This window comes from Anolis carolinensis, chromosome 6 (genome assembly GCF_035594765.1).
Source record: "Anolis carolinensis isolate JA03-04 chromosome 6, rAnoCar3.1.pri, whole genome shotgun sequence".
NCBI classification, from domain to species: Eukaryota; Metazoa; Chordata; class Lepidosauria; order Squamata; family Dactyloidae; genus Anolis; species Anolis carolinensis.
This window is the reverse complement of record NC_085846.1, coordinates 63,935,217-63,962,425: the sequence shown is the minus strand read 5'-3', so window position 1 is coordinate 63,962,425 and position 27,209 is coordinate 63,935,217. Positions and strand designations below refer to the sequence as shown.

Here is a 27,209-nt window from a genome sequence, read left to right as displayed (position 1 = left end):
CATTTGGACAAAAAAGCATTTTGCTCCCTATATCAGCTCCTATAGGGGTTAAGAAATTGCTGTACAGTAGAGTCTCACTTATCCAACACTCGCTTATCCAACGTTCTGGATTATCCAACACATTTTTATAGTCAATGTTTTCAATATATCGTGATATTTTGGTGCTAAATTCATAAATACAGTAATTACTATATAGCATTACTGCATATTGAACTACTTTTTCTGTCTAATTTGTTGTATAACAAGATGTTTTGGTGCTTAATTTGTAAAATCATAACCTAATTTGATGTTTAATAGGCTTCTTCTTAATCTCTCCTTATTATCCAACATATTCGCTTATCCAACGTTCTGCCGGCCCGTTTATGTTGGATACGTGAGACTCTACTGTATTTGTATTTTATCATGTTTTGTTCCAAAAAAAACTTTAAAAATTCCAACATAGATGATTTGACATAGCCAGGCTGCCTTCATCCCCTTTCCTCCAACAAGTGCTAAGATTTACTCTTTTCTCATACCTTGGCCAGCATTATATCTTTGGTTAAATAACCTAATCCATGTTAAAATCAGATAGGTTTCTGCTTTTCTTTGAAAGAGTTTCTACTTTTCCTATGAAGCAAACCGCAGCAAATCTCAGTTGGACTTGGTCCCCATGTGAGCTGCCCCAGGTCCCCTTGGGGAAATGGGGTGGGATACAAAAATAAAGTTATTAAAGTTATTAAAAGCTGACTATCTTTTGCACTTAGCACTCACATTCACAGGAAAAGTGCACATCTCTGTTGTTTAAATGTTGATTAGGGAGAAAGCAGACTAAGGCCCCTTTTACACAGCTGTATAGACTACACTGAACTGGAATATATGGCCGTGTGGACTCAGATAACCCAGTTCAAAGCAGACAGTGTGGATTATCTCCCTTGATATTCTAGGCTATATGGCTGTGTGGAAGGGCCCTATGTTCGACAAAATAATTCACTAGAAGTGTAGGGTTTCAAGGGACACTCAAGTAGTTTCTGGCCAAAACGTGGTTGCTACCAAAGTCAGGTTCATGATGTGTACAGGGGATGTGTCCAGAGACCTCAATGCTCAAACATGTCAGAAATGGATCATAAAGGTCTGCCATAATCTATGTGGGTATGGACTGGAGATGCCTATGAAGTCACATAGGATGAAGGGAAAAATATACAAGAAATAAATAATTATTCATTAACGGTGGAGTATTTCTTGATGATATATATGCTTTGCCCAGGGGCCGGGCTGTGGTGCAGCTGGCTAGTAACCAGCTGCTATAAATCACTACTGACCGAGAGGTCATGAGTTCGAAGCCCGGGTCGGGTTAAGCCTCCGACCATTAATAGCCCCGGCTTGCTGTTGACCTATGCAGCCCCGAAAGACAGTTGCATCTGTCAATTAGGGAAATTTAGGGACGCTTTATGCGGGAGGCTAATTTACAACACCATAAAACTGCCAGCAAAACATGAGGAAAGTAATGAGGAAGTACAGCCACTACTGGATGGTGAAGCAACAGCTCCCCCTGTGGCCAGAATCGTGAAGCTGGAAAAATGTTAAAAATGCCTCTGAGTCTAATGTATGTTGTTTGTCTGTTGGCATTGAATGTTTGCCATATATGTGTTCATTGTAATCCGCCCTGAGTCCCCTTCGGGGTGAGAAGGGCGGAATATAAATACTGTAAATAAATAAATAAAAATAAATATGTTGCTGTGGCTTATGGGAATCATTTGTTGGCTAGGTGGAATAGCAGTGAAGCCTTGCAGCTTCAAAACCTGGCTGTTTTCTGGAGTAGCTGGAGTAGCACCCTCAATCAAAGAGGGTGCTACTCCAGCCTGGCTACTTCCTTTGTAGGGGAATCATTGTTTGGCCAGCATGAATTGCACTAAATAGTCTTGCAGCTTAAAAGCCTGGCTGCTTTCTACATAGGGCATCTTTCATTGGCCAGGTTGAATGGGACGGAGTAGCCTTGTGGCTTCAAAGCCTGAGGGTTTTCCACCTAGGGGAAATCTTGGTTGGCCAGGTTGAATAGCACTGAATAGCCTTGCTGCTTGCAAGCCTGGCCACTTTCTATCTTGCGGAATCCTTGGTTGGCCAGGTTGAATAGCAATTAATAGTCTCGGTGTGGCAGGTATTAATGCTGCAATTAGGAACCTCGATTAGCATTTAATGACCTTGCAACTTCAAAGCCTGGCTGCTTCCTGCCTGGGAGAATCCTTAGTTGGGAAGTGTTAGCTCGCCTTGATTGTTTCCTTTCTGGAATTTCCAATTTCCCTGCTTTCAGAGTGTTGCTCTTTATTTACTGTCCTTGTTTTAGAGATTATATTGTTCTGTATTATTATACCACAGTAATTATTTCATATTACAGTAGAGTCTCACTTATCCAACATTCACTTATCCAATGTTCTGGATTATCCAACACAGTCTGCCTTTTAGTAGTCAATGTTTTTGTAAACAATGTTTACAATACATTGTGATATTTTGGTGCTAAATTCATAAATACAGTAATTACTACATAGCATTACTGCGTATGGAACTACTTTTTATGTCAAATTTGTTGTATAACATGATGTTTTGGTGCTTAATTTGTAAAATCATAACCTAGTTTGATGTTTATCCAACATATTCACTTATCCAATGTTTTGCTAACGCGTTTACGTTGGATAAGTGAGACTCTACTGTATATTTATAATCTTATATTATCTGCTTAGAATTGGATTATATGTGGCTCCTTCTACACAGCTGTATAAAATGCACACTGAAGTGGATTATATGGCAGTGTGGACTCAAGATAATCCAGTTCAAAGCAGATAATATAAGACGTGTGGAAAGGCCTTGAGTCTACACTGCCATATAATCCAGTTCAAATCAGATAATCTGTATTTTATAGGCAGTGTGAAAGAGGCCTGATTGAAGAGGCCCTGGGCGCCATTAAATGGCTGAGTGGGTTGCTAAGAGACAAAGTGGGCAGAGCTTAGCCTTCTAACTGGCAGCAGTGGGAAAAAACAGTTATTCCTCTCCTTCTAATTAAGACTTTATTTTTCTTGTTTTTTTGATGTAAAAACACAGATTGGATGGCTATGTCTTTTGTGGCCAAATTTGGTGTGATTTGGTCGTGTAGTTTGGTTGCTTAAGAGAAAAACTATCAGAACACACACACACACATATATAATGAAATCAGGATATATCTCCTGATTTCATTTTAGTGAACTCAGATTTAGTTTGTTAATTTTATTACCTTGACAGAGCTAAACAAAACCTGAAATAGGTGAATAATACACAATGGAGTCCTAATACCAAGAAATATATAGAGGTAATTTCCTAGACTGTAAACCAGGGGTCCTCAAACTTTTAAAGCAGAGGGCTGGTCCAAGGTCACTCAGTGTTGGGAGGCTGGACTCTAGTTTGAAAAAGAAAAAAAGGAACGAATTCCTATGCACATTGCACATCTCTTATTTGTAGTGCAAAAAATAATAATGAAATAATCTCTTATTTGTAGTGCAAAAAAATAATAATGAAAGAACAATATTTAAAAATAAGAACAATTTTAACCAACATAAACCTACCAGGTTTTCCATGGGAAGTGTGGGCCTGCTTCTTGCTGATGAGATACTTAAATTAATTAGAATTGTTGTTGTTGTATGCCTTCGAGTCATTTCAGACATAGAGCGAGCCTAAGTCTCGTAGGGGCAACCTTGGAGGTCTGAATCCAGCCCACGGGGACTCCTGCTGTAAACATTCACGCACGTGTATGTACACACACACACACACACACACACACGTGAATGAGTGTTCATTGGAAAAGACAGTGACAAAGAAACACCGTTTCTCTTCTGCAGTATAAAAGCCAAAGCAATTGTGCTTCTCATCAGAATATGGATAAAATTAATATATATTAATTGGTAGATAATATATCAAACTGTTCATCTATTACTAACAAATGTCATGTCTTGAAATTATATGCAATTATGGTCATTTTACCTTGGTCAGAACAACCAACTGGGACTCAACTGTCTAACTATCTTCTTTTTTTCTGGGGGAATCTACACTTAGCTACATAGCCAAATTCATCATAAAAGCCGCCCACCTGAGAGATCTCTTTATCTCACAAAATGGGGTCCCTTGTCATGGTGATGAACTTATCTAAATCTCTGACGGACTCTTTTACACACGTCACTCTACTCCCCCTGCTTTCATCTTCTAATTTAATCCCATTTTACCAAATGTATTATTTAATCAAGTTTTATCGTTTTAAATTTATTTTAGTTAACTATTACAGGATAGTGCATAGTGATTAGTGTCTATTTGTCTGTGTATTTTTGTTGTCTCTAATTGTTGATATGGTCAGTGGACTAATCAATAAACAGATCTATCTACCTATTTATCTGCCCACCTACATCGCCCTTGTATACTATTGAAGGGCAGATTATAAATGGAAGTGAAAGAAGTCTCAACATGAAAGCTTTTAAGGTCTGAAGTATAGCCTGCCCTGATTTGAAACTGAAAACAAAGTTAACAGAAAAGAGATTAAAAAATAATCCAACATGACAAATGAAAGGTGGTTAATCCAAGAGAAAGGGAATAAAAGCTTGAGAATTAAGGAGTATATTTTATGAGAATCAGTCTATGTTGTTGCATTGCTATTTTTCGAAGGAGACATGAATAATTTCTGTATTCAGTTTGAAAACTGGATCAGAGAATATCACTACAAACTAGAATGTTAGGGGCATTACTTGGAAATGCATTCACTGATGCATTGCACACAGTAGTCTTTTGGTAGAATCCCAGTCCAATAAAGTTTACTATAGGTAAAGGTAAAGGTTTCCCCTGACGTTAAGTCCAGTCATGTCTGACTCTGGGGGTTGGTGCTCATCTCCATTTCTAAGCCGAAGAACTGGCGTTGTCCGTAGACACCTCCAAGGTCATGTGGCCGGCATGACTGCATGGAGCGCCATTACCTTCCCGCCGGAGCGGTACCTATTAATCTACTCACATTGGCATGTTTTCGAACTGCTAGGCTGGCAGGAGTTGGAGCTAACAGCAGCCGCTCATGCCGCTCCTGGGGTTTGAACCTGGGACCTTTCGGTCTCCAGCTCAGTGCTTTAATGCACTTCGCCACCGGAGCTCAAAGTTTACTATATAGAAATGAAAATATATCAAAAAGCATTCAGGCAATCTCTTTCCGTCATAGATGCAATGACCACAGAAGTTCGATCCCCATTTTTGCATTTTAACTGAGTAAAAGCAACAGATAACCCAAATCACGAAGGAGAACTATAACACTGTTACCTCATTCCAGGGTTTGCAAAGCAGTTCTATTAGCAAATTGAAATAAAATTAAAACTGAAAGAATAGTTTCCTTTTAAATGCTTGTATAGTTCAAGGTGAGCAGCCACACACCTGGACCTCTGATTCACTCAAACAATCAACGTTTTCACAACAGATTAACATGAAATATGGAATAGTCAAACTCCACGAATAAGAATGTTTTGATGACACATTTATGCTAAAAAATTGGGACAATGCAGTTTATCTTTAATTAGACCACACACTTCAAAATAACTAAATCATACATTTGATGGAATGGAGAAATTGAGAACCATGTTTTCATGCTGTTATCTTTATATGTGGGATGTGGTCAGTGGGCAGAAAAACATCTATCCTACAATGAAAGCCATGGTTTTGCACACCGGTCACCTACCTCCACTCCATTGCTACCCATGCTTCAAAACATGTCAGCACTGACCTCAGTTGTTACTTTATAGCAGCAGTTCCCTATGTATTCCCCTCCAGCTATTTGGTTCTTAAATTCCATTAGCACATCCCAGAGCCAGAGGTGGGAGTCATTACATAAAACATTTGTAGAGCATGGCATTATGGATTATAGTGTTGGTCAAAACCAAGTACTACTATCTTCTCTGACCTCCAATGTCTTTCTGTCCGTCTTTGCGGTTTAGCTTTAACACCGGTTTCAGTTTTTGTAATCAATGCAGTGTTATGTGGTTTTACAATGGCATGTTGGTGACACACTTTTCAGACATGAATCATTTCATGACACAGTAATTCAATGTTACATAAATTGTAATAACTAAATGTATGGGGACACAACATATCTCATGAAAACATTTCATTATATATATTTTTTAAAAATCGATTTATTGAGTATTTCTTGTAGCCTCAGAGGTTTCTCGTTTTGTTTGTGTGACACAACCTATACCCCACAGCCGACACACTAATGTGTCATGACACACAGTTTGGAAAGCTCTGCTTTAAACTTTGCTGGTTTTCAGTTGCTGGTGTATTTCATGTTTTGAATTGTATCACACCTCAGGGAACTTTGTCTATGAGATATTTGGAACACTTAACAAATAGTAACGAATAGTAATAGTAATATACCAATTTTTGGTATATGTAAGTAGTAAAGAATTTTGCTAGTTTAGACTTTGGGATGAAAGTCAGTATAGTAATAAGCCATATGTGTGTATGTGTGTGTGTATCTCCCAAGTATATTATACTTACAGCCCTGTGTTCTAACCTGAGAGGTCTACAGGGCTGACATGAGCCTCTCCATACAAACAAAAATATATCCCAATGAAAGATAACAATGCAGGCTGGGCTGGAAAGTATATTTCAGATAGGCTGAATTTACATTAAAGATAAAAACAACAGTTCACGTATCATTAGTGTTATGTGTTTTAAGAAATTGGTTGAGAGCACATTGAGCCGAATTGTGGGGTTGGCTTGTTTTTGGTTGCCTTTAGGACTGGGATATGTTTATAACTGCAAGTTTATTTCTGCTTATCCATTTTCCTTTCAACATGACAATGATGTGTGCAAATTAAGAAGTTTGGAAACTGGCAGTGTTTTAATAACTACCATATAATAAATGATAAGATCTATCACTAAATAAAGTAGAAAAGCAGCTGTATACAGATTAATTTTTCAAGTAATGTTATGTACATTTTATTGCCTGTATATGCACAATGATAAGCAGAGAACTATAAATACACAATGTAATAGAACAGTAGAAAACAAGAATGTTACACATATGGGAATGAGGAAGGGGAGGCTATTTTCCTGATTCAGCTGCTAAAAAGCAAGTGATGAATAATGCAATTGTTAGGGTTATTTTTACATATATTTCTAAAATATTTCCCCAATAAACAGTTTTCTGCAACAACACATTTCTTCTTCAATAATCACATCTTATCTTTCTTTGATCCAAGTCCAAGTAACTTATTAAATTATTTAAATGTAAATCTTCAATTTGTCTTATAAGGTATTAAGCAGTAAAGTTTTTATTTCTTTAAAAAATGATATTTGGCTGCACGTGAAAGAACCGGGCTTTGAATACGCAACAGCAAAAGGAACCAAAATAAAATAAAAAAATATTTCTATAGATAAGTTTTTCCACAAGACAGTAATGGGTAGCAGCTTAGTTAAAAGTATTCACCCTGTAGAGGTAGAGAGAAACTGAGCCTAGCAGAGAGAAAAAAGTAATCCTTGGCACTGCTATCATCTTCTCTCTTGTAAATACACAATTCCTAAAACTAGATGATGTAACCATGGTCACAAAATCTAGATTCTAGCCATTGTGAGAAGGGTGCTGAATCGATGTCACTCCTCTCTCAATACAGAAGCCTGATGTTTACATCGGAGAAACAGAAGATTTTTGGGGCATTTACTGGATTTCCATTCTCGCTTTCAATTCTGGAATCCATAAATACAAAGATGCATTCATTATTCACAATAAAGTTTTTAAAAAGATACAGAAACAACCTGAAAACATTTCCACATTTCAGTTTGGATGGTCTTGAAGACACCAGTTCAAGATAACCATGCAACAGTTGGCGCCGTTTCCCATCCGTTGAAATTAAAATGCAAAACCAATGGTGTCAAAGGTTTATAGTGCTTGTGAGTCTTCCCGGCTGCCCCCCCTCCCCCCAAATCAGTGCAGAAACCCCAATTCTTGCAAAAAGGAATTGCTGAAGTTTTATTCTGCAGTGCTGTCATATATATATCCATATGTGAGTTAAAATGATAGAACTAGTTCCAGTTATTAGTTTGAGAGGCAACATTCTAGTGATAAATATAAATACATACTGAGCATGCTTATGCAGAGAGCTGTACTCTGAAGCATCCTGCTTGACAATGTGACAAGGAGGATTAATCTTCATTAAGGGACTTGGCTTAACCAGTGCTGGAAAAGCAGAGTGCCACACAAACTTCGTTCCTGCAACATCACATTATGAATTGAACGTCTCCCATACAAATGAATCCCATACCCGGACCACAATGATTTTTTCTTTCTTTATGGAGCAAACATATTCAACAGTGAACCATAACCACTTTTACAGAGCTAGATCAATCCAGTTTTTGTGAGCACTGCTTGGCTTCAGGACTCAATTATGTGAGTCAAGACTTCCATAATGTCTATTATTAATGCATATTATCCAGTACAATGGTCTAACTTAGCTGCATTCAGACCAGTCCAGCTTTGTTCTGTCCTACCACTTCATGTGTCCCAGAAAAAAAGGTACTTTAACAAGAACAGTGATTAGGAGTTGTGTTACTTTGCCATTGAATGAAAACAAAGAAATTTAGATTTTAGCTTTTAAAGCTTAAAACATTCCCGTTTAATTAGTTTTTTTTTTAAAAAAAGAAAAATGTACAGTAACACTGATCAAAATCAATGGGATACACAGAGTAGTTTGAACAGAAAACAGGATGGATTCGAGTTTAAAAATGTATCTCTTTCAATCAAGGAATATTAATACTGTTTTCTCCTTTGGATATGTAATAACTGCAACAGTCACATGCAGGCTGAGAGTAGCCCTCCATTAAGGGGGGAAAAACCGAAACAGGAAAAAAAAACCCCACCCCAACAAAAATGAAGAGTTCCAAAATGTGTGTTTGAGACTTTTCCATTTCTGATGTGAGTTTTCTTCTTATGACCTATTATGCGGGCAGAAGCATCACTAGCTTTGTCCAGGAACATCTGCTGATGCATCACCTGCTCCAGAGCCTGTTTGAGCACGTTTGATGTAGAGATTCAACAACTTCATCTGCAGATTTAATTCAGTAAACATCTTGATCAGTAGTCATGGCCATTTTAATATCATAAGATCCCAACCTCAATTTGGGTGGCTTATTAATTAAATAACAGCAGTAAAGACAAAAAATACAGCCACCCCTGTGTATTCACTGGAGTTAGGGGCACAAGAGAATAACAGTAGTGGAGAAACCTCAAATAACAAAGCACCTTTTTTCCCCTGAGGGAACACCTCTCTAGGAATCGCTGGTCCTTAAACCTTTTCCATTTGAGACCCCTCTTTGCCCATGAATGTTTTATGTGACCCCGTGTGTGTGTGTGTATGTGTGTGTGTGTGTACACACACATACACAAATCAAACTGCACACATATTTCAGGCTGTGAATTGTTGAATTTGTGGATACAAAAGGCCTATCCTATTGCAAACCCAATTCTGCAAGTAGATTAAGGTGCAATCCTTAAATGACAAAACAGAAATCAGATTTCCTTCAAGAAATTGGGTGCGGTTGGGGAGAAACAAGGGATATAAATGCATGGAGGGGCTGACAGGGTACTTCTCTTCTTTCTTCACTCTTCACCCTTTGCTTTTCCACATCTCTTCTCTTTCTCTCATCTATTCATGTGACTGGCTGCCTCTGCTAGGCGCTTTTCCGTTCCCTTAGCAGCTTGGGCTTGGCTTTTGGCTTTTTATTTTCCTCTGTTTCCTCCTATTTTGTGGGGGGGGGGGCAGCTTCTGCAACCCCAGAACTGAACTAAGGTGGCCCCATATGGGGTCAGGACCCTCAGTTTAAGAAGCTCTGCTCTATCACAGCCCTATAGCTGAAGCTAAGCATAGAGTCATGCTGGAGAAGCTAGAGATTCCTAAGGCAATATATTAATTGTGAATAATCAAATCTGCAAAAGTGAAAACTGCAAATGTAAAGGTCAACTGTATGTATACAGTTGCATACAACTGGAAAAAATAGACCACTGGTTGTGAATTATAAACTGTAGTTGTTCAAAGTGAAAGAAGTAACTATTTCTACATCATTTGTGAAATAATCATGCTAATATTCTCCAAAACAGAAGACTCTTCTTCGATGTAATGCATTATAGTATCATGGTTTGAGTGCTGGAGAAGAACTGCAGCCAACTTTGACTTGAAAGATCTGGAAGCCAAACCTATGAGGACTATTTTAGGAAGCTGAGTATTTGTAGCCTCGAGAGGAGTGGGTTAAGAGGTAACATGATAGCCAAGTTTAAATATTTGTACAATATTTAAATTCCCTCTGGCAAACTTCCTCTGAACAATTTTTTCCAAGAAAAAACATGATGTGGTCACCTTAGGATTACTATAAGCTGGAAGTGATTGAAGACACATAACAATAACACTTGTTAACAGCGTCTAATGAATGATTAGAACATGTTTTCCTGCTATGTGACTGGGTTGCTACTAACTCTAGCCTTGAATGTTCCTTGTTGGAACCTAGGAAAAGAGGCTATGTTATAAATTATCTGAATATAAGAGAAACTGCAGTTTGAGAATCAGTATTTAAAACCATGGTTTGATCCTGGGTGAATTTTATCAACCACAGTCAAACCAAGAGTGGAAATCACATGAAACATGGTTTAACTAGAAACTGACAGAGGTGCATCCTGAGTGATGCGGTAAGTAAATTCTTCTTTCAAGATAGAACATGATGGGAAGAAGGCGCTACCTCCTGTTTTCCTCCCTCTGGTGTGATGAAGTCTTAAATGTAATTTGCAGAGCAAAGAAAATAACTTCTCCCCAATCTACCTATGCAGGATTATCTTAAGTCTTTCAACACTGCCTCGTGGGGAAAAGCTCTGCACATAGAAAAGCGGCATGTCAGAGATGTGGATTCTGCTATACTATGAAATAAGGAATGGAATTGAGACATGGCTTTTAACTTTGTTTTATTAACATTGTGTCATTTATTATTATTGTTTTCATATGATTTGCTTTATTGTTGAATGCTCTGTTATGTTTATTTTCTATTGTTTTAGTCTATTGTTTTATTTTACAGCTTTGAATGTTTGCCTTTTATGCTGTGAACTGCCCTGAGTCCCCATGGGAAGGTAGGGCGGGATAGAAACTAAGTTTTTCTTACTTACTAGCATGGCACTATGTCATAGTATACTACTTCCATCTCCAGGACTTAGAGGACTTGTTTGTATGTGTGGCAGTGCATTATCTGCTGCCTGAAATAGTACAGTCTGACAAATATCTATACTTGATTCTGCTACATGTATAAACTGGGGCATCACCTGCTCTAAACTAGGAAGTATTTCAACCCTTCTTTTATGCCCAATACACCAATAGGCATATAGTTAGGCTTTCTTTTACAGCCTTCTTTTTCAAAAATGCTTGAAGTTTTCACATGAAATAAAATGACTATTCTGTCCCTAAATTCACCCTTTTTATAGTAAGTGTCTGAAACCGAATTAGGCTTTTGGGTCTGACAAATTTCTACCTACTTTACTGCCAGTGAGTTGGCTGAGATGTGGTTTTAGCTCATCCCCAATGACTGCATGAATGGCTACAAGACAGAAGACGCAAGCCTTCCGAACGCTGCTCTCCGAGTTATCATAGCCCTGGGAATAGAGAAAAATTAGCCATTAAAATCATATCAGTTAAATAAAAATGTATAAAGTTATACAAGCATGTTAATTAGGCTGGAAACTAAATAATAAGATTCTTGCAATTACTAAGGGGATGGGGCAGGATAACAAGTGGCTTAAAAGGAAAAGATTTGGGTCAAACATAATGTAAAGGTTGCTTAGATTCTAGGTTTTAAACCAGGGGTCCCCAAACTTTTTAAGCAGAGGGCCGGTCCACAATCCCTCAGACTGTTGAGGGGCCGACTTATCATTTAAAAAAAAAAAAAAATCCTATGCATACTGCACATGTCTTATTTGTAGTGCAACAACAACGACAATGAAAGAATACAATATTTAAAAATGAAAACAATTTTAACCAACATAAACCTATTAGGATTTCAATGGAAAGTGTGGGCCTGCTACTGGCCAATGAGATAGTCAAGTTAATTAGGATTGTTGTTGTTGTTGTGTGACTTCAAGTCATGTCAGACTTTGGCCGAGCCTAAGTCTAAAATTAATTATTTATTTACTGCATTTATTTACTACATTTATATCCCACCCTTCTCACCCCGAAGGGGACTCAGAGCAGCTGTATGTACATACAATATATTATATTATTAGCATAACACAATATTAGCATTATATATTACTATATTGAACTATACCACTATACTATTATATAATATGTAATATATAACATATAATTAATATTATATGGTATTACTATTAGTATTATATTGTATAACATAAGCTTATTATCAATATTATATGTATATACAATATATTATATTATTAAAACTGATATAAAAATATTATATTATAAAACTGAGGGCGGGGGCCAGGTAAATGACCTTGGAGGGCCGCATCCGGCCCCCGGGCCTTAGTTTGGGGACCCCTGTTTTAAACTCTAACTTTTTGTAAGACACATAATTTCTTTCTCTCTTGTATATATCTATTTGTGTATGTTTTATACCTTCTTACCTGTATTAGACCTGGTACTATTTCTGGCAAGAGCTGAGCAAGTGTTTCTTTAGATACTCTCTCTATCACTTTAGTCTGCATTTTGATTGCAGCCAGATTTATAGGGTAATCAGCTGTTTGAATAATGGGACAAAGTACTTTGATGCACTGATCTGGACTAATGGATGTGGCAAGCATTGTAGCAGCTTCCTCAGCTGATCTGACCACCTGAAAAATTAAACAGACACATTGAGAAGCAATTAAACTGCACTGGTTCAATATTACTTGTGGTTTATAATAATAATAATAATAATAATAATAAAACTTTATTTATACCCTGCCACCATCTCCCCAACGGGGACTCGGGGCGGCTTACATGGGGCCGTGCCCAGGACAATACAATATAACAATATATATATATATATATATATATATATATATATATATATATATATGCATATCAAAATACAATTAAACAATACAATAGATAATAATGTGCAGTACAACACAAAGTCAAAAAAGCAATATAACAAGGGCGGGCCGAATGAACACTGAGTTAAAACTCGGGGTGAGAAGAAGTTAAGAATAAAAACCTCAGGGGACAGGGACATCAGATAGAAAAACAGTCTAGAGGATAAATGTTGGGGGGAGTAACAAGGAACAGTTACTCTCCGAAAGCACACCGGAAGAGCCATGTTTTTAAATCTTTCCTAAAGGCTAAAAGGGTGGGGGCTTGCCTGATTTCAATGGGCAGTGAGTTCCACAGTCGGGGGGCCACAGCAGGTTTAATAGTTTAAATGTCTGGCAAACTCATTCTAAACACATTGTCCTGGATAAGTCAAATTCCTCTGAATGCGACAGCATCTTAATGATAGTGAAGGTGCCATTTCAAAAAAAATGCATTCAAACTAGTCAGACTACAAATTCTCTCTTTCCAAACAATGAAATAACATATCTATGGAATTACCGGTCAAGGATTTGGATATTTCAACTGCACTTACTGTTTTTTTTAAAAATAGAAGGAATGGCGAGAATCCTTCTTGAAAACAAGTGGATTCATGATTGATTCAGATATTTAAACCATGAATTCCAGTTGAAGTTTTAATCCTTTATCTTACATCAGAGTCTGGTAATGAGACACACTTTGAAGGGCTTCTTTATCATTTATGAGAGTGAATTTTGCATTTTTTCAAAACATGGCATATAAAATGCAGGATTGAACAAAGGACGAAATGGTAAATAAGTGTTATTTAGTTATTGATTCTCGCTGTGATGTAGAAAAATTTGTAAACCATTCAGAACAATTAAAACATTTTAATACCCTAGTAAGTAAAATTTTAAACTGTCAAAAAGCATAATAAATTTAATAATTTAAAACTAAAACAATTAAAGTCATGTATAGATTTGGAAAGCCATGATTTTACTTGATGTCAAAATAAAGAATCTTATCTCTCAGGCCCCAAAGGGATGGCATCTCACATGTGGGGGCCACAAAATTGATGCCACTGCTGGGATACAGAACAGGGCATGTAGTGTTAGCAATGATACAAAGTACATGGATAATATCTTAGATAAACTCTTAGTGGCATAGAAACCACTTCTGATCTGCTGAGGTGTATAACTGCAGCATAATCCTGAATTTGAAAAAAAATTACCATATTTCATAGCATAATAGTTGCCACTGCGTAATAGATGCACCCCCATTTTTGGGTGCAAAGTTGGTTTTTTGTGTTCTTCACATAATAGTCATAGAGTTATTTTGGACTGATTCTCTCTTCCTTCTTTCTCCAAAGGTAAGGCAGTATAAAAACTATGAAATGGAGATCTGTGGAGCTCTGCTCTTTCCTCCTTCCTCCAAGGAAAGGCGGCTAAAAAAACCTGAAATGGAAGTCTCTGGAATTTGGATCTTCCCTCCTTCCTCCTTTCTCCAAAGAGCTCCATTTCTGATTTTGTAAACTGCCTTGCCTTCACATAAAGAAGGAAGGGAAGGAGAATCTTCCCTCCTCCTTCTCCAAGGCAAGGCAGTTTAAAAAACAAACACACAAACAAACAAAACAGAAAGTGAGCTGTCTGTCTGAGGCTGGATTATCCTTCCTCCTCCTCCTCCTGTCTCGGAGATACAGAAGTTAATTTAAAAAAAAAACAAAACAAAAAAAAAACCAGAAGAATCAAAGGCAGTGTTTTTTCCATCACATAATAGTCACACCTCTTTTTTGATTGAAAAAAGGGATAAAAATGTGACTAATAATGCAATGAAATACGCTATTTCTGTTCCAATTGACACCAGACAAGGCCAGTACAGTAGAGTTCCGGTTAACCGACTTCCGGTTAACCAACACTCCGTATTTTCCAACCTGCCAGGTCCCTTGGGAGGCGCCCGTGTGTGTTGCTAGGTAAATAGCAAGCGAGCACTCGGCTTAGAGAAGCACCCCTGTGCGTTGCTAGGTAGCTTGCTATTTACCTAGCATCGCGAACAGGCGCCTCCCAAGGGGCGGGGCGGCAAGCACACGGCTTAGAGAAATGCCCCTGCGTGTTGCTAGGTAGCTTGCTATCTACCTAGCAATGCGCACAGGCGCCTCCCAAGGGGCGAGCATCCGGCTTAGGAAATTACCCGTGCGTGTTGCTAGGTAATAGCAAGCTACCTAGCAACGCGCACGGGGCGCTTCCTTCAACTGGCTTGCCAGATAATAGGGCCTCCCTATTATCCATCAGACCCGGTTATTCTACATTCGACCCGCCCGTTTATGTTGAATAACCGGAACTCTACTGTACTACAAATTACTTCAGGGGCCTGTGTACAACATATTAATATTACATCCTACTGATACAGGTTGAATATTTCTTATTCAAAATGCTTGCAATAAGAAGTGTTTTGGAACCAGAAAACTGGAAGAAAAAAGATCGGAAGTCACCCCCCCCCCACCCTAACCATTAGCTTTTACTTTCCCTAACCCCATTCCCTTTCCTTTCCCTCCCTATTACTTGCTATAGAACTATCATACCTTCTCACCCCCCCTCCCATATTTCGCCCTTTATTACCTTTCCCTTGGACAATCCTTCCCTAACTTTCCTATAGGGCCACCAATGTAACTCAAAAGCTTTAATAAAAATCATTTGAGAAAAAAAAGAAGTGTTTTGGAACTAAAGTTTTTCCAGATTTAGATCATAAGATCTCTTGGAGACTGGACCCAAGTCTTAACACAAAATGCATTAATGATTCATATATACCTTATATTCAAAGCCTGAAGCTAATTTTATACACAATATCTTTTAATAACTTTGTGCATGAAATACAGTTTGTGTACACTGAACCACGCAAAAGCAAAGATGTCACTATTTCAGTCATCCACATGGATAATTTTGGGAGTATTTTAGATTTCAGAATTCTGGATAAGGGATTTCCAACCTGTATTCATGAAGGAAATATATCTTAGATTACAACACTGATTGCCAAAACTCATATTACGGGATGCCCTTCAGCTCTACCAAGAAATAGTGCTTCTCCACAAAAGCTATAGTATATGTGTATGTGCCTGGCATTTATTTTGGACAGTAAACCTAAGAGTCTCACTTTCTCAAAGATCAAATTGACAACACTCTTAGGATGAATTTTCATTTGTTTGAACAACACAGTGAAAACTTCAATCACATCCTTGAATACAAAACAATTCCACTAAACAGGATACAAACCTCCTTGTGAGGATCCTTGTGAGCTTCTAGAGTCTTCATGATCGTGAGCTCTGCATAGTTTCTAAATCTTGCTGGTTGATGCCTTAAAATCTCTCTTAAGACTTTCAATGCCAGTGCTCTAATTGCATGCTGAAAGTTTAAACATATTTGATTTAGTCTTTACTCCACATCTTCAACCTAATTATTTTGAACAATAGAATTATGAATACTGGAACTGAATGCAGCATTTAATCCCTCTCTTTGCAAGTCAACAAAAACATGGGACTTTCCAGATGTACCTTCAAGTTGTCTGTCATCTTATGGAAAAATCGTAAGGTTATCTTAGGGAAGGGATATTCAGAGGCTGTTTTGACTGTTCCTTCCTCTGAAATATAGCCTATATCGCTTGGTATTCATTGGCATTCTCCTATCAAAGTACTAACCAGGGATAGCCCGGCTTAGCAGCCAAGACCAGACAGAATCTGGTACCTATCTAGTCACTTTTCATTTTTGCAGAACATTTGCAGTGAATGCCATGTTTACTTAGTACTAAAATCAAGATAGACTGTATACTGAAATAGCATATCTAACAAAACTATAATTGCAACCAAGAATGTTAGTTGTATGAACACCCAAGGCCTCTACTGAAGTTTAAAATTGTGGGAACAGACTGTGAACATATTTCCCCTTTATTCCATACTGATCCTGGATATCAGTTGTACTATATATACATCCAATAGTGATGAAAATGACCTATGTAAATGAAAGAGGGGATACACTACTATATGTATATGTATCTACAGGGATCATATCAAGAAAACAAAATACTACTGAGGCAAAGATTTATAATATTGATGTGATAAATTTTCATGGGTGGAGGGGGATTAGAATCAATATTTATTTTAATTACAGGAAATCAATTCATGATCAATTTAGGGTCTCACCTCTTTGTCCCCAAGGGTTTCAAGTAAGAGGAGGAGAATTGTTTTGAAGTGTTCATCCCAAACACCAAATGACTCTTCTTGAGTCAGTTTCATTAGTTCGTACAGGGCAGCTTTTCTTTCTTCAACTCTCTCATTATGGTTTGATAATTCCTTCAGCAATTCTGCAACCAGGTCGGAATGATCCAGGGGAGGTTCTGGGCCAAAGAAAATGTAATGCTATCAAAAATAGCTCATTTTAAAATTCTCTAATGTAAAAGGTGTGATTTTGAGATGACTGGAAGAAGATCGAACAAGCATCTTCCTGGATGAAAAACTCACAGCTAATTATAGTGTTAGTCCATTTTAGTTTATTTGCTGTATTGGCTTGGGAAATTATATCTGTCAAATTCTCCTTCTTCCTGAGTGGCAGTGACACTGGGTGATCTGAATGGGAGGCAGGTTCTTTGAAGGAAGGCTGGCAGAGTCTTAAGTAAAAGGCATTCCCCTTCCTACAGATAGTTACTAGACATGTGGAAATAACTCATTCTGGCCAAAATATCCCTAAATATTCTGACAAGTGGGAAAAGGCATATCTAACCCCTGAGCAGAATGAGCCTTGGACTTATGTTAGACAAACAAGAGAGTTCAGAGGAAAAATGTTTTCCAATCTCTTTGATTGTTACTACCTAGTAGTTCAGACTGAGACAAAATTCAACTTGTACCTGAACACAGTCTGATTTCAAGGTTCCCGTGAACTCTGAAGCATATTTTTGAAGAGAAAACACTTCATTAAACCACAACACTGAAAATTTGATGGAAAGATCTACTTTGTACTACTCCTCTCTCATTTCTGTAAACCTGATAGTCAAAAATGCACTAGCTTATCTAAATGATTTTGCAAGAACCTCTCCAGGGCTCCACATGGATGCTGACATGAAAGCAAAAGAATATGCTTAGAAATAATCACAGCAGAGCTTTCCAAACGGTGTGTCACAAACACATTACTGTGTTAGCTGCAGTGTGTAGGTGTGTTGCACAAATGTACGAGAAACCTCTGAGACTAAGTGAAATATGCAATAATTCATAAATGTCCTTGGAGGGCCACATCCGGTCAATGGCCCATAGTTTGGGAACCCCTCATAAAACTTCTGGTTTGCTAGTAAAACAGAATTACTGTGTCATGAAATGATGCACGTCTAAAAAGTAAATCACCAATATGAAATGTCTGGAAAGCTCTACATTACAGCATGCTTCAAAAAGTTCAGTGCAATACTTTTCTTAAGCATCTGTTTTCCAAAATGAAAGTTTTAAGAATACCACAATGCAGTGATGCATCAACTAACTGTGCTCTATTTTAAAATATGTCACTCGTTTTAAAAATTGAGAAGGCCTGGTTTTATTGTGTGACAGGCACAATGTGTTACTATGCAGGTTGGGAAACGCAGGCCAAGGTTTCTTCTCCTTCTATCTGCATAAGGAATTATTGTGCTTTCACCCCTTAGATATGTATTTAATTGTATCTCACTCAGCCTTATTGTCTTTGTTCCAGAAACAGACAAAACCATCAACATTTTAAAAAATAAAGAAATGTATACAGAAAGCTTAATTTTTGTTTAAGTCACTACAGTTAGTCCTCCACATTTGCAGGTTTAGCTTTTGCAGATTTTGTTATTTGCATATTGACTAATATGTTCTCACTAGGAATCTCTAGTAGAGAAAACAATTTTCAAGGCATTTATAGATTCTCCAGTACAGTAGTTTTTTTATCTCAGTTCAAGAATGGAAAATGGAATGTCTATGGACAACAAGAGATTTAAAGATGGGCTTAAAGCTAACTTTAAAATATGGTATAAACAGTATGAACTGGGAAGCTCTGCCACTCAAATGTTCTAACTGGAGGTCAGTTTTGGATTTTGAAGAGGCACAGATAGAGGGACAAATGTGCAGAGACAAAAGTGCATCAAGCAAATCCTTGTTGTGACCACCTTCCATCTGGAAATCTATATCCTTATTGTAAAAGATCATTTAGATCCAAAATAGGTCTTCAAAGTTTTTTTATTCACGGCTTTTCCATTTTTTGCAGAGGTCCTGCACACCTAACCATAGCAAATGTGGAGGGCTGATGGAATTTAATATAATTATCTGTGTTTCATGTCAGCATTTTAAGATTCTAGTCCTGATTTTCATTTGGCTTATTATAACTCCAGGTATTGGCTAGAAGCTTTCCCTGCCCATGAGGTTGTTGTTCTTATATGTCAGATGATATAGTAATTCTTTACTTTTGTACTGCTCCTTCCATATCCCCTTCCCTGATACTCTTTGAATCATGATTGACTTACCTTCAGGAAACTGTTCTGCATCATCATCAAACATGGCCTCTTTCAAAGCTGATTTATTAAAAGAACCAACACTATCTGAGTAATTGTATGGATTATATTCACGTGACCGTGGGGAAGAATGAGGAGGCATTGTGTTAAGTAATGAGGTTTTGTTGTCAAGAGCTGTTCGGCCTGTATCAGCGGACCCACCTCCTACTCGCAGATCCACTATTCCAGACCCACTGCAAATCTAAAGAGTGAAAAGAGATATGCGTATAGAAAATATTCAGACCAAATGTATATATTTATAACCTTTAAGAATCATTTTGAGCCTTGATACTCAAATAAGGCCTTCAGAAGAGGCCCAACATTCCTTATATCTCTGCTTCTCACACTGTCTTTGGCAAAGAATTCCAAAGAATGGGTATCACTTCTTTTAATCTGGAGCTAGGTTTATACTGTATTCAGCAAAGTAGGGGTGTGTGTGTGTGTCCCCATCATTTTGAAACACCGTGTGTGTGTGTGTGTGTGCATGTTACAATTAATTGGCAATAGCCAAGTTGATTGAAAATAAGAAGGCCATTGAAATGCATGCTGCATCACATTATGGATTCAGTCTTGCTGAACTGCAGAACGCAAAATGCCTTATGTTGGGGGCCCCATTTTGTGAATGACTAAAGCTAGGGGCTGTTCGTGTGCTAGGAGAGGCATCCAGTAGTAATCATTTGAAACTCTATGCCCCATCGTTTGAACTGGCAAGAGTTTAATTTATAGCCGGTTTGTGATTGCAGAAATATAGCAATATCAAATCAGGTTGATTTTTTAAAAAATAAAATATTTCTTCCTATATGAAGGGAAGAAATATTTACTAACACACACATTTTAAAAATTCTTATATTGTCTATTTCGTTGTCCCTATAATCCTGGTTTCATGACTCCATTCTTTCACAGCACCACCCTATTGCACCTGGCTTTAGTATAAATGCCTTTGTTTTCATGGGAAGCATTAATGTGGCATTAATGTGGCTTTTTGGGTTTTTTCCACCCAAAATACAACTTTGAAAATTTTAAAAATGATTCCTGCCCCCCTAGTAATTTAAATACTCACTGAATCGACATCCTCCTTTTTGGAATCTCGTTTTATTGGCTCATTCATATCTTCCTGACTACGGAAGCTAAAGTTCTGAATTGCTTCAGTTACTCCGCGGAGAGAACTATAAATTTCTTCTGAATTCATGTTTTCTGTGTCATAATCAAATGCACTGTAGGACAAAACAACAACAAAAACACAATAAAGTTTTTTATAGATACAACTTTAGACTGATGCTTTTGGCTTTGAGTGGAAGAACAAATTACAAGATTTTTAGAAATAAAGGACTTCCATGTTGACCAATGTTCATCTGGCCTTTGTTCAAGTAATGGTTTAGTCATACAAAAAGTGCAATGATTTATGCCAAAGTGATATTCAAATGTATAGTATTATGCCTTAAATATAGATCATGAATTTATTGTGGATCATTGATTTCCTATATGGATTTGTTGTAAACTGATTTTTTTAAAATTTACAAAATATTTATCTAAGCTTTAGTTGTGTATTTTTGAATCTGTTGGTTCGTTGAATGCGAGAATGTCACTTGCTGGGTAATTTTATGAACAGGAGATGGTAGGAACAATCCTGGGACTAAATGTGTACATGTTATGTCAATTATCAGCACGTTTTAACACATCTCCAAGCAAAATATTTGGGGAGCAAAAATAAAGGGGAAGGCTGCTACTGTCACATGACACAGAAGACAAAACAAATTTCTAATGAAGAAAATGAAATATTGCAGCATAATAATGGAAACGCATCCTGCCATATGTAGTGGGGATTATGGTGGCCAAATAAAAATGAAGGTACCAAGTATTCCTGGGGCAAAGATGGAATAGAAATAGGCAATATGGCTTTTGACCTTTGAACATTCCAGAACTATATTTTTACCGAAGTTAAATACAAAACATCTATGGAGATTACTTTTTGTTAGAAACCCAATTTGTTGAGAGTAAATCACAAAGATAGAATGTATTAGACCCACTGTTGCAGATTTTCAAACCAGAGGATCTTGTGCATGGAATGGGAAGAGGAGATTTTTGTTACTGTCATCTCCACTGCGGTCCACTTTGCCTGAAAATAATGGTCACGGATGGCAACAGTTTTTCTTTGAGGGCCACATCAGCCTTATGGCTGTCTTCCAAGGGCCACTGAATCCATGGATACAGAGGGCCAACTGTAATTCTTTTCCATAGTGGTTGGTGCTCTTTAGTTTTTACTTAGTTTAAGTATTCAGATATTATTAAATGACAATTCCCACCACTTCTGATTATCTGCCATGTGGGCTGAGGACAATTGGAATTGCAACCCAACAGCATTTGTGGCTCTGGGGTTGGGAAAAGTTAAAGGACATTTCAAAGTCAGACATCATATCCACAAGCTTATTATCTAAATTCAAACACCACTCTCCTGACTGAACAGAACAAACTGCAGCCTTCCAGATGTTACTGTATAACAATTTCCATCACCTCTAGTCATGATATCTAATGACAAGGAATAAAGGTGTTTTGATCCAACATCTGGATTGGACTGGATTCAGCCCACGGGCCTTGAGTTCAACATATATGTCCTGGAGACTCAAAAATAGAATGTGGCATTGGAGGTTGTAAAGCAGTGGTTCTCAACCTGGAATCCCCAGATGTTTTTGGTATGTTTTTGGTATGTTTTTGGTCTACAACTCCTAGAAATCCCAGCCAGTTTACCAGCTGTTAGGATTTCTAGGAGTTGAAAACATCTAGGGACCCAGGTTGAGAACCACTTTTGTAAAGGAAAGGAAGAATCACTGAAATCACTACCCCAGTTACCACCATTACTACCCTTTCCTCCAGTTACCAACATCAATGAATGGAGTCCTTGTATTCAACTGGACAAAGCATTGGTTTCTTACCTTGGTGACAAAGTATTTTGGGATGTATTAGTTGGGGAAGTGATAGGACTAGACCAACTGGCTGGTGAGCGTGGAACAGGCCTTGTTAAAGGGCTTCCCATTGAACTCTGCAATTGAAAATGTTCTATGTTCAACATTTAAATCAGACAAGCACATGAAGACTTCTTATAACTTAGATTGAGACTGGTATGCAAATGAACTGGTATACACTGCTTGAGAAAAATTATACACAAAAATTTAACTGGGGCTGAAAGCAGCTTACAAAGGTTAAAACAGAGAAAGCTCACGTAAGACCCATTTAAGAAACATTTAAAATAAAATTAAACTAACAATAGAATTAAAATAAAAATGTAACAATTAAAAAGAAAAACAATAACAGCTTGTGTTTAAAGGTCCCAGAGCAATTGGCCATCAAAACTCTGTTGAAACAAAGGGCTCTTCTAGACAGGCCCCATATCCCAGGACCTGATTCCAGGCTTTCTGCTTTAAATTAGATTAAATGAGTCTAAAGTCTGCACTGCCAGATAATCTGAGATAAACGGAAAACCTGGGATCAGATCTTGGGATATAGGGCCTGCTTGGAAGGGCCCAAAAAGGCTTTTTTCCAAAACCTGGGGGGCAGCCACCAAAAAGGCCCTCTCCTGTGTTACCACCAGATGAACATGTGACGTTGTAGGCTAAAAAGTAAGTCTTCCCCAGAAGACCACAAAATATAGGCAGCTCATAGGAAAGAATATGGTCTTTCAGATAACCTGGACCTATATCATACTTGGCATTGTAGGTCATAATCAGCACTTTGAATCATGTCTGGAGCTAACACAATATATTGTGTGCTCCTTCTAGCCAGCCCCAGTTAACTATCTGGTTAAGTATCTGAATCAACTGAATTTTCCTAACATATTTCAAAGGCAGTCCTCATAGAGAACATTACAATACTGCAATTCAAATGGCATGTGATTAAGGTATATGTCTCTACGGTCAAAACTGACATCTCTATAAAGGCCTTAACTGTGCAAATGAATTCCTAGCCACTGCTGACCAGTGTCTTCAGAGTAAGTATTAAAAAAATGTATAAACTATGAATAATTAAATGCATAATTTCTTTTAGGCAAGCATTTTAGAACTTTACCTGCATTATTAAACCTTCAAATTATTTTATTAGGGAAATGAGTCTACCTGGCCACCATTTCCTGTATTCCGGAGGTGACTGTGAAGCAGCTTTGTGGCACCATCCTGAAAAGTTTTTGGTAAAGCACCCAGCAACATTGTAAACTCTGGGGTATTTAGTTCAAAAAGAGAAATCAGCACTGACTGTGCAGCCTAGGGAAAAAAGATCAATTCATTACAATAAATACTTAATATATATATATTTGCAATAAAGATTCTAGTCAGCTGTCAAGGTTCATTCTAACAGAGGTATGATAGAAAATGGACACATTTTGGCTGGCAAATAATGAAATCTGACAATCTGAGTTTCAACATTTTATACCAGGCAAAGTTTCACAAACTGAGCTAAAATACAATAGGTTTTGCTTATTATGCAAGCTCCCTGTGAAGAGCTTATATGTGAAGGCCTCTGAATACCATAGGATTATTCTGGAGGACCTAGAAAAAGCCTGGAAAAGATTTCTTGCTTAGCTTCCGCCTGATTCTATAGCCAAGTTCTGGCAGAAGCTGACCAAAAAACTGTGCTGAAGGACTAGAGAATACTTCTCTATGTATTTTTAAGTCTTCCAGAGCAATTCTACGATATGCTTTGGCTAGAAGTCCATTTCAGTTAACAAAAATGGGATTACAGGTTACATGAGAATCATATTATGAGAAGGGTCCTAGAATTGATCTCTTGCCTAGTACACGGGGGGGGGGGGGGGGGGATTGAATTACTGTATATGCCATATGTTTCTCTACAATTATGGAAGTTAAAGGTTTCCCAACTTCTCATTTAAAAAAAAAACCTCATAGCTTAACAAGGTGTTAATTACTTTCTGTCAAAGAGAACAGGAAAACATCTAGTAGAATTCAGTTCTTTCTCCAACTCAGTAGGTTACAAAAAATAGCATCAAGGCACTGAAGAGCTCCAGTGGGCTGCAAGAATATGTTTTACCTATGAAGTTAATTCTCTTTCAGATAATGCATTTTTAAATCATATAGATTGAAAACACATATGATCTCTATTTAATTACTACATTTCTGAGATTAAGTGAGCCTCTACAACAAATTACTAGGAGCATAGTATCTCACAATTTTTCTAAGTTTTCCCCCTCTAGGGGCCAATATTTCACTCCAGGGCATCTTAATAGCCCAATTCCAATTAATATTATGGGATACAATCCACCAAATAATTTGACTATCAAAGTATACATATTTGTATTATATTCCAAAAGTAATGTATATTTATGTAACTGCCTTGAGTCCCCCTCGGGGTAGAGAAAGGCAAGACATAAATAAGGTAAATAATAAATAAATAAAATAAATTATGTTCAACTGGAATATTTCTGGGATCTGTCATTAACATTCTGATTGAAACATGGTTTTTAAATCAATTATATTACATTTGTCCAATAGCAGATAGATACTGCAAGGGAAATTATGTGTGAGGTTTATCAGATTCCATGGCCTACATTAGCCCTTATTTGTCCGAATCAGTGGGATATAGCTGTCATTCATATGTATAGCCAGGCTTTTAGCATATGAGGACAAAGTGTACCACTCAAGGCTGTTTCTGTGGCCTCAACCTCCTAAAGCCGGTTGGCAGTCATTTTTCTGGTTGAAAAGAAGGAGATCTGTCTCTTCTGCTACATAGTGCAACCTGGGTAAAGTACTTAACATAAAAACACAAGTTTACAAATTCAGAAGTGGACTTCTATTTGAGGAGGTTTGGGAGCATTTTAACTATCAATGCAAGCATGGAGGCAGTGTGATGTAGTGGTCTGACCAGTAATCTGACTCTGGAGACCAGGGTTCAAATCTCCACTCAGTTATGCAAACCCATTGGGTGATCTTGAACAAGTCATATTTGTTAATGTAAGATTAATGTAATGTGAATGTTTAAATGTAATTTTGTGCAATGCTTGTGAATGTAATCTGATCGCATCAGCAGAGAGTGTATTGACACTGAAAGGGTTAATCAGTCAAGCCTCTAATGAACTGTGAAGATGTGACCCTGAGTGTGTCTGGAACGCGTAGGGAGGATTCAAAGATAAGATTTCGTGTCTGTTAGATTGGATGCCAATGCTAGTGTGTGTTGTATATTTGCTCTACTCAGTAAAGCTATGTTTGCTTTTACTGAAGTCTCAAAGTGTCCATTCTTCTGTGCTCCAAAGCTTCTGTCACACTCTGACAATATTCTCAGTCTTGGAGGAAGGCAAGTACAAACCTCTTCTGAATAAATTTTGCCATAGGTCAGCATAATCTGGAAATGACTTGAAGGCACATAACAACAATGTAGATACTAGAGTTCCAATTGGTGGCTTTCAGATCCACCAGTTGTCCAGCAAGTTGTCCAGTTGTTTAGCAAATAGGCCAAGAAAGCTGAGGAACATGGTTAGATGAAACTGGTCCTACACTACTTTCAGTCCTATTACAGGCTAATGTTCTAGCAACTGTGGAAAAGAGTGAAATGCAAGATTACAAGTCTAAAATGCAAGATTACAAGGTCCTCCAATAACATATGTGTTATTAAAAGACCTCAAATACCCTTGTTCTGTCTACCTAACTAATTCTACGACATTGCCTAGTAAATCCAATTTATATTTTAAGAGCTCTGACAGGCTACTGCAAGAACTAAAATGAAATGCCTCTGTTTGCCACAATTTCCTTATGTTTCAGAAAAGGACAAAACCTCCATTAAGTCTTTACAGGAATTATATGAACACAATTAGGGCAAATGATAATGTGCTTGGAAGGTAACAGGAATTTACTGTTGCCATGGAATGTCCTGCAGGGATGGTTTTTTTTTTTTTAAAGAGAGGGTTCTATAATTGCAGAAAAAGCAAAGGAAAAGAAAGGCTGGCTTTTCCTACTGAGCTCCTACCATCTGTACATTATTCACAACCTGATGTCTATATTGCTACATAGACATAAAGCATTACAATTGTAACAAAGAGAATTTTGAACATAAGTTAATACAAATAGAAATACCTTCCTAACATCGGAACTTTTAGGTTCTGTTGTCCAAGTGATAATTCGAGAGACTGCCAGACGGGTTTCACTTGAATTTACAAAATCTCCTGGGTCCATCTGCTGTGCAAGAGTCTCTATGTATTTAAGAATGCCAACTTTTACCTATAAAAATAAGGAGAATCAAATAGATATCCAAAGAAGTGCAGCAGTCAGAAGTGAGCAAGTTAGCAAGCAGAATTCTTTTTTCATAGAAGCCATCCATCAACCTATTATTAATGGATAAATAAAACATTTCAGGATGATAACTGCAAGGCATTGTCTTCTTTGAACACAGGTCAGAGGTTTGGATCCAAAGAGTCAAGAAGAGAAGAAAAATGGTATTTCTGCTCCGCAAACATCTGTCAAGAACTATCTCAGCAGTTTCTATAATAATAAATGTTTTATAGCAATTTGACATGTGAAACGCTTGAAATTTATTAACCCAAAAAGTCATGAACAAAAGGAAAATATGCACGTTCACTTCAGAAAATCTACTCTAGAACTAGCGCAGAAGTGTATGTAATAATATTTATGTTTTATAGCA

At 37.4% G+C, this 27,209-nt stretch overlaps 1 protein-coding gene across 47 annotated transcripts in view; it reads right to left on the bottom strand.

Annotated features, from left to right (window-relative positions):
• Positions 1–8,602: 8,602 nt before the first annotated feature.
• Positions 8,603–27,209, bottom strand: part of clasp2 (cytoplasmic linker associated protein 2) — a 223,911-nt gene continuing 205,304 nt past the window's right edge. For 46 of the 47 annotated variants that reach the window (XM_062958261.1, XM_062958265.1, XM_062958263.1 and 43 more), the window contains 10 exons: positions 26,645–26,788; positions 23,681–23,824; positions 22,505–22,611; positions 20,635–20,788; positions 19,548–19,776; positions 17,230–17,423; positions 16,307–16,435; positions 12,638–12,844; positions 11,534–11,650; positions 8,603–9,068 (listed from right to left, as the gene is read on the bottom strand). In XM_062958261.1, coding sequence (XP_062814331.1) covers positions 8,982–9,068; positions 11,534–11,650; positions 12,638–12,844; positions 16,307–16,435; positions 17,230–17,423; positions 19,548–19,776; positions 20,635–20,788; positions 22,505–22,611; positions 23,681–23,824; positions 26,645–26,788 — 1,512 coding nt within the window. In that variant the 3' untranslated portion in view covers positions 8,603–8,981. The remainder of the gene's footprint in view (positions 9,069–11,533; positions 11,651–12,637; positions 12,845–16,306; positions 16,436–17,229; positions 17,424–19,547; positions 19,777–20,634; positions 20,789–22,504; positions 22,612–23,680; positions 23,825–26,644; positions 26,789–27,209) is intronic. The other variant, XM_062958283.1, reaches the window with a different exon arrangement.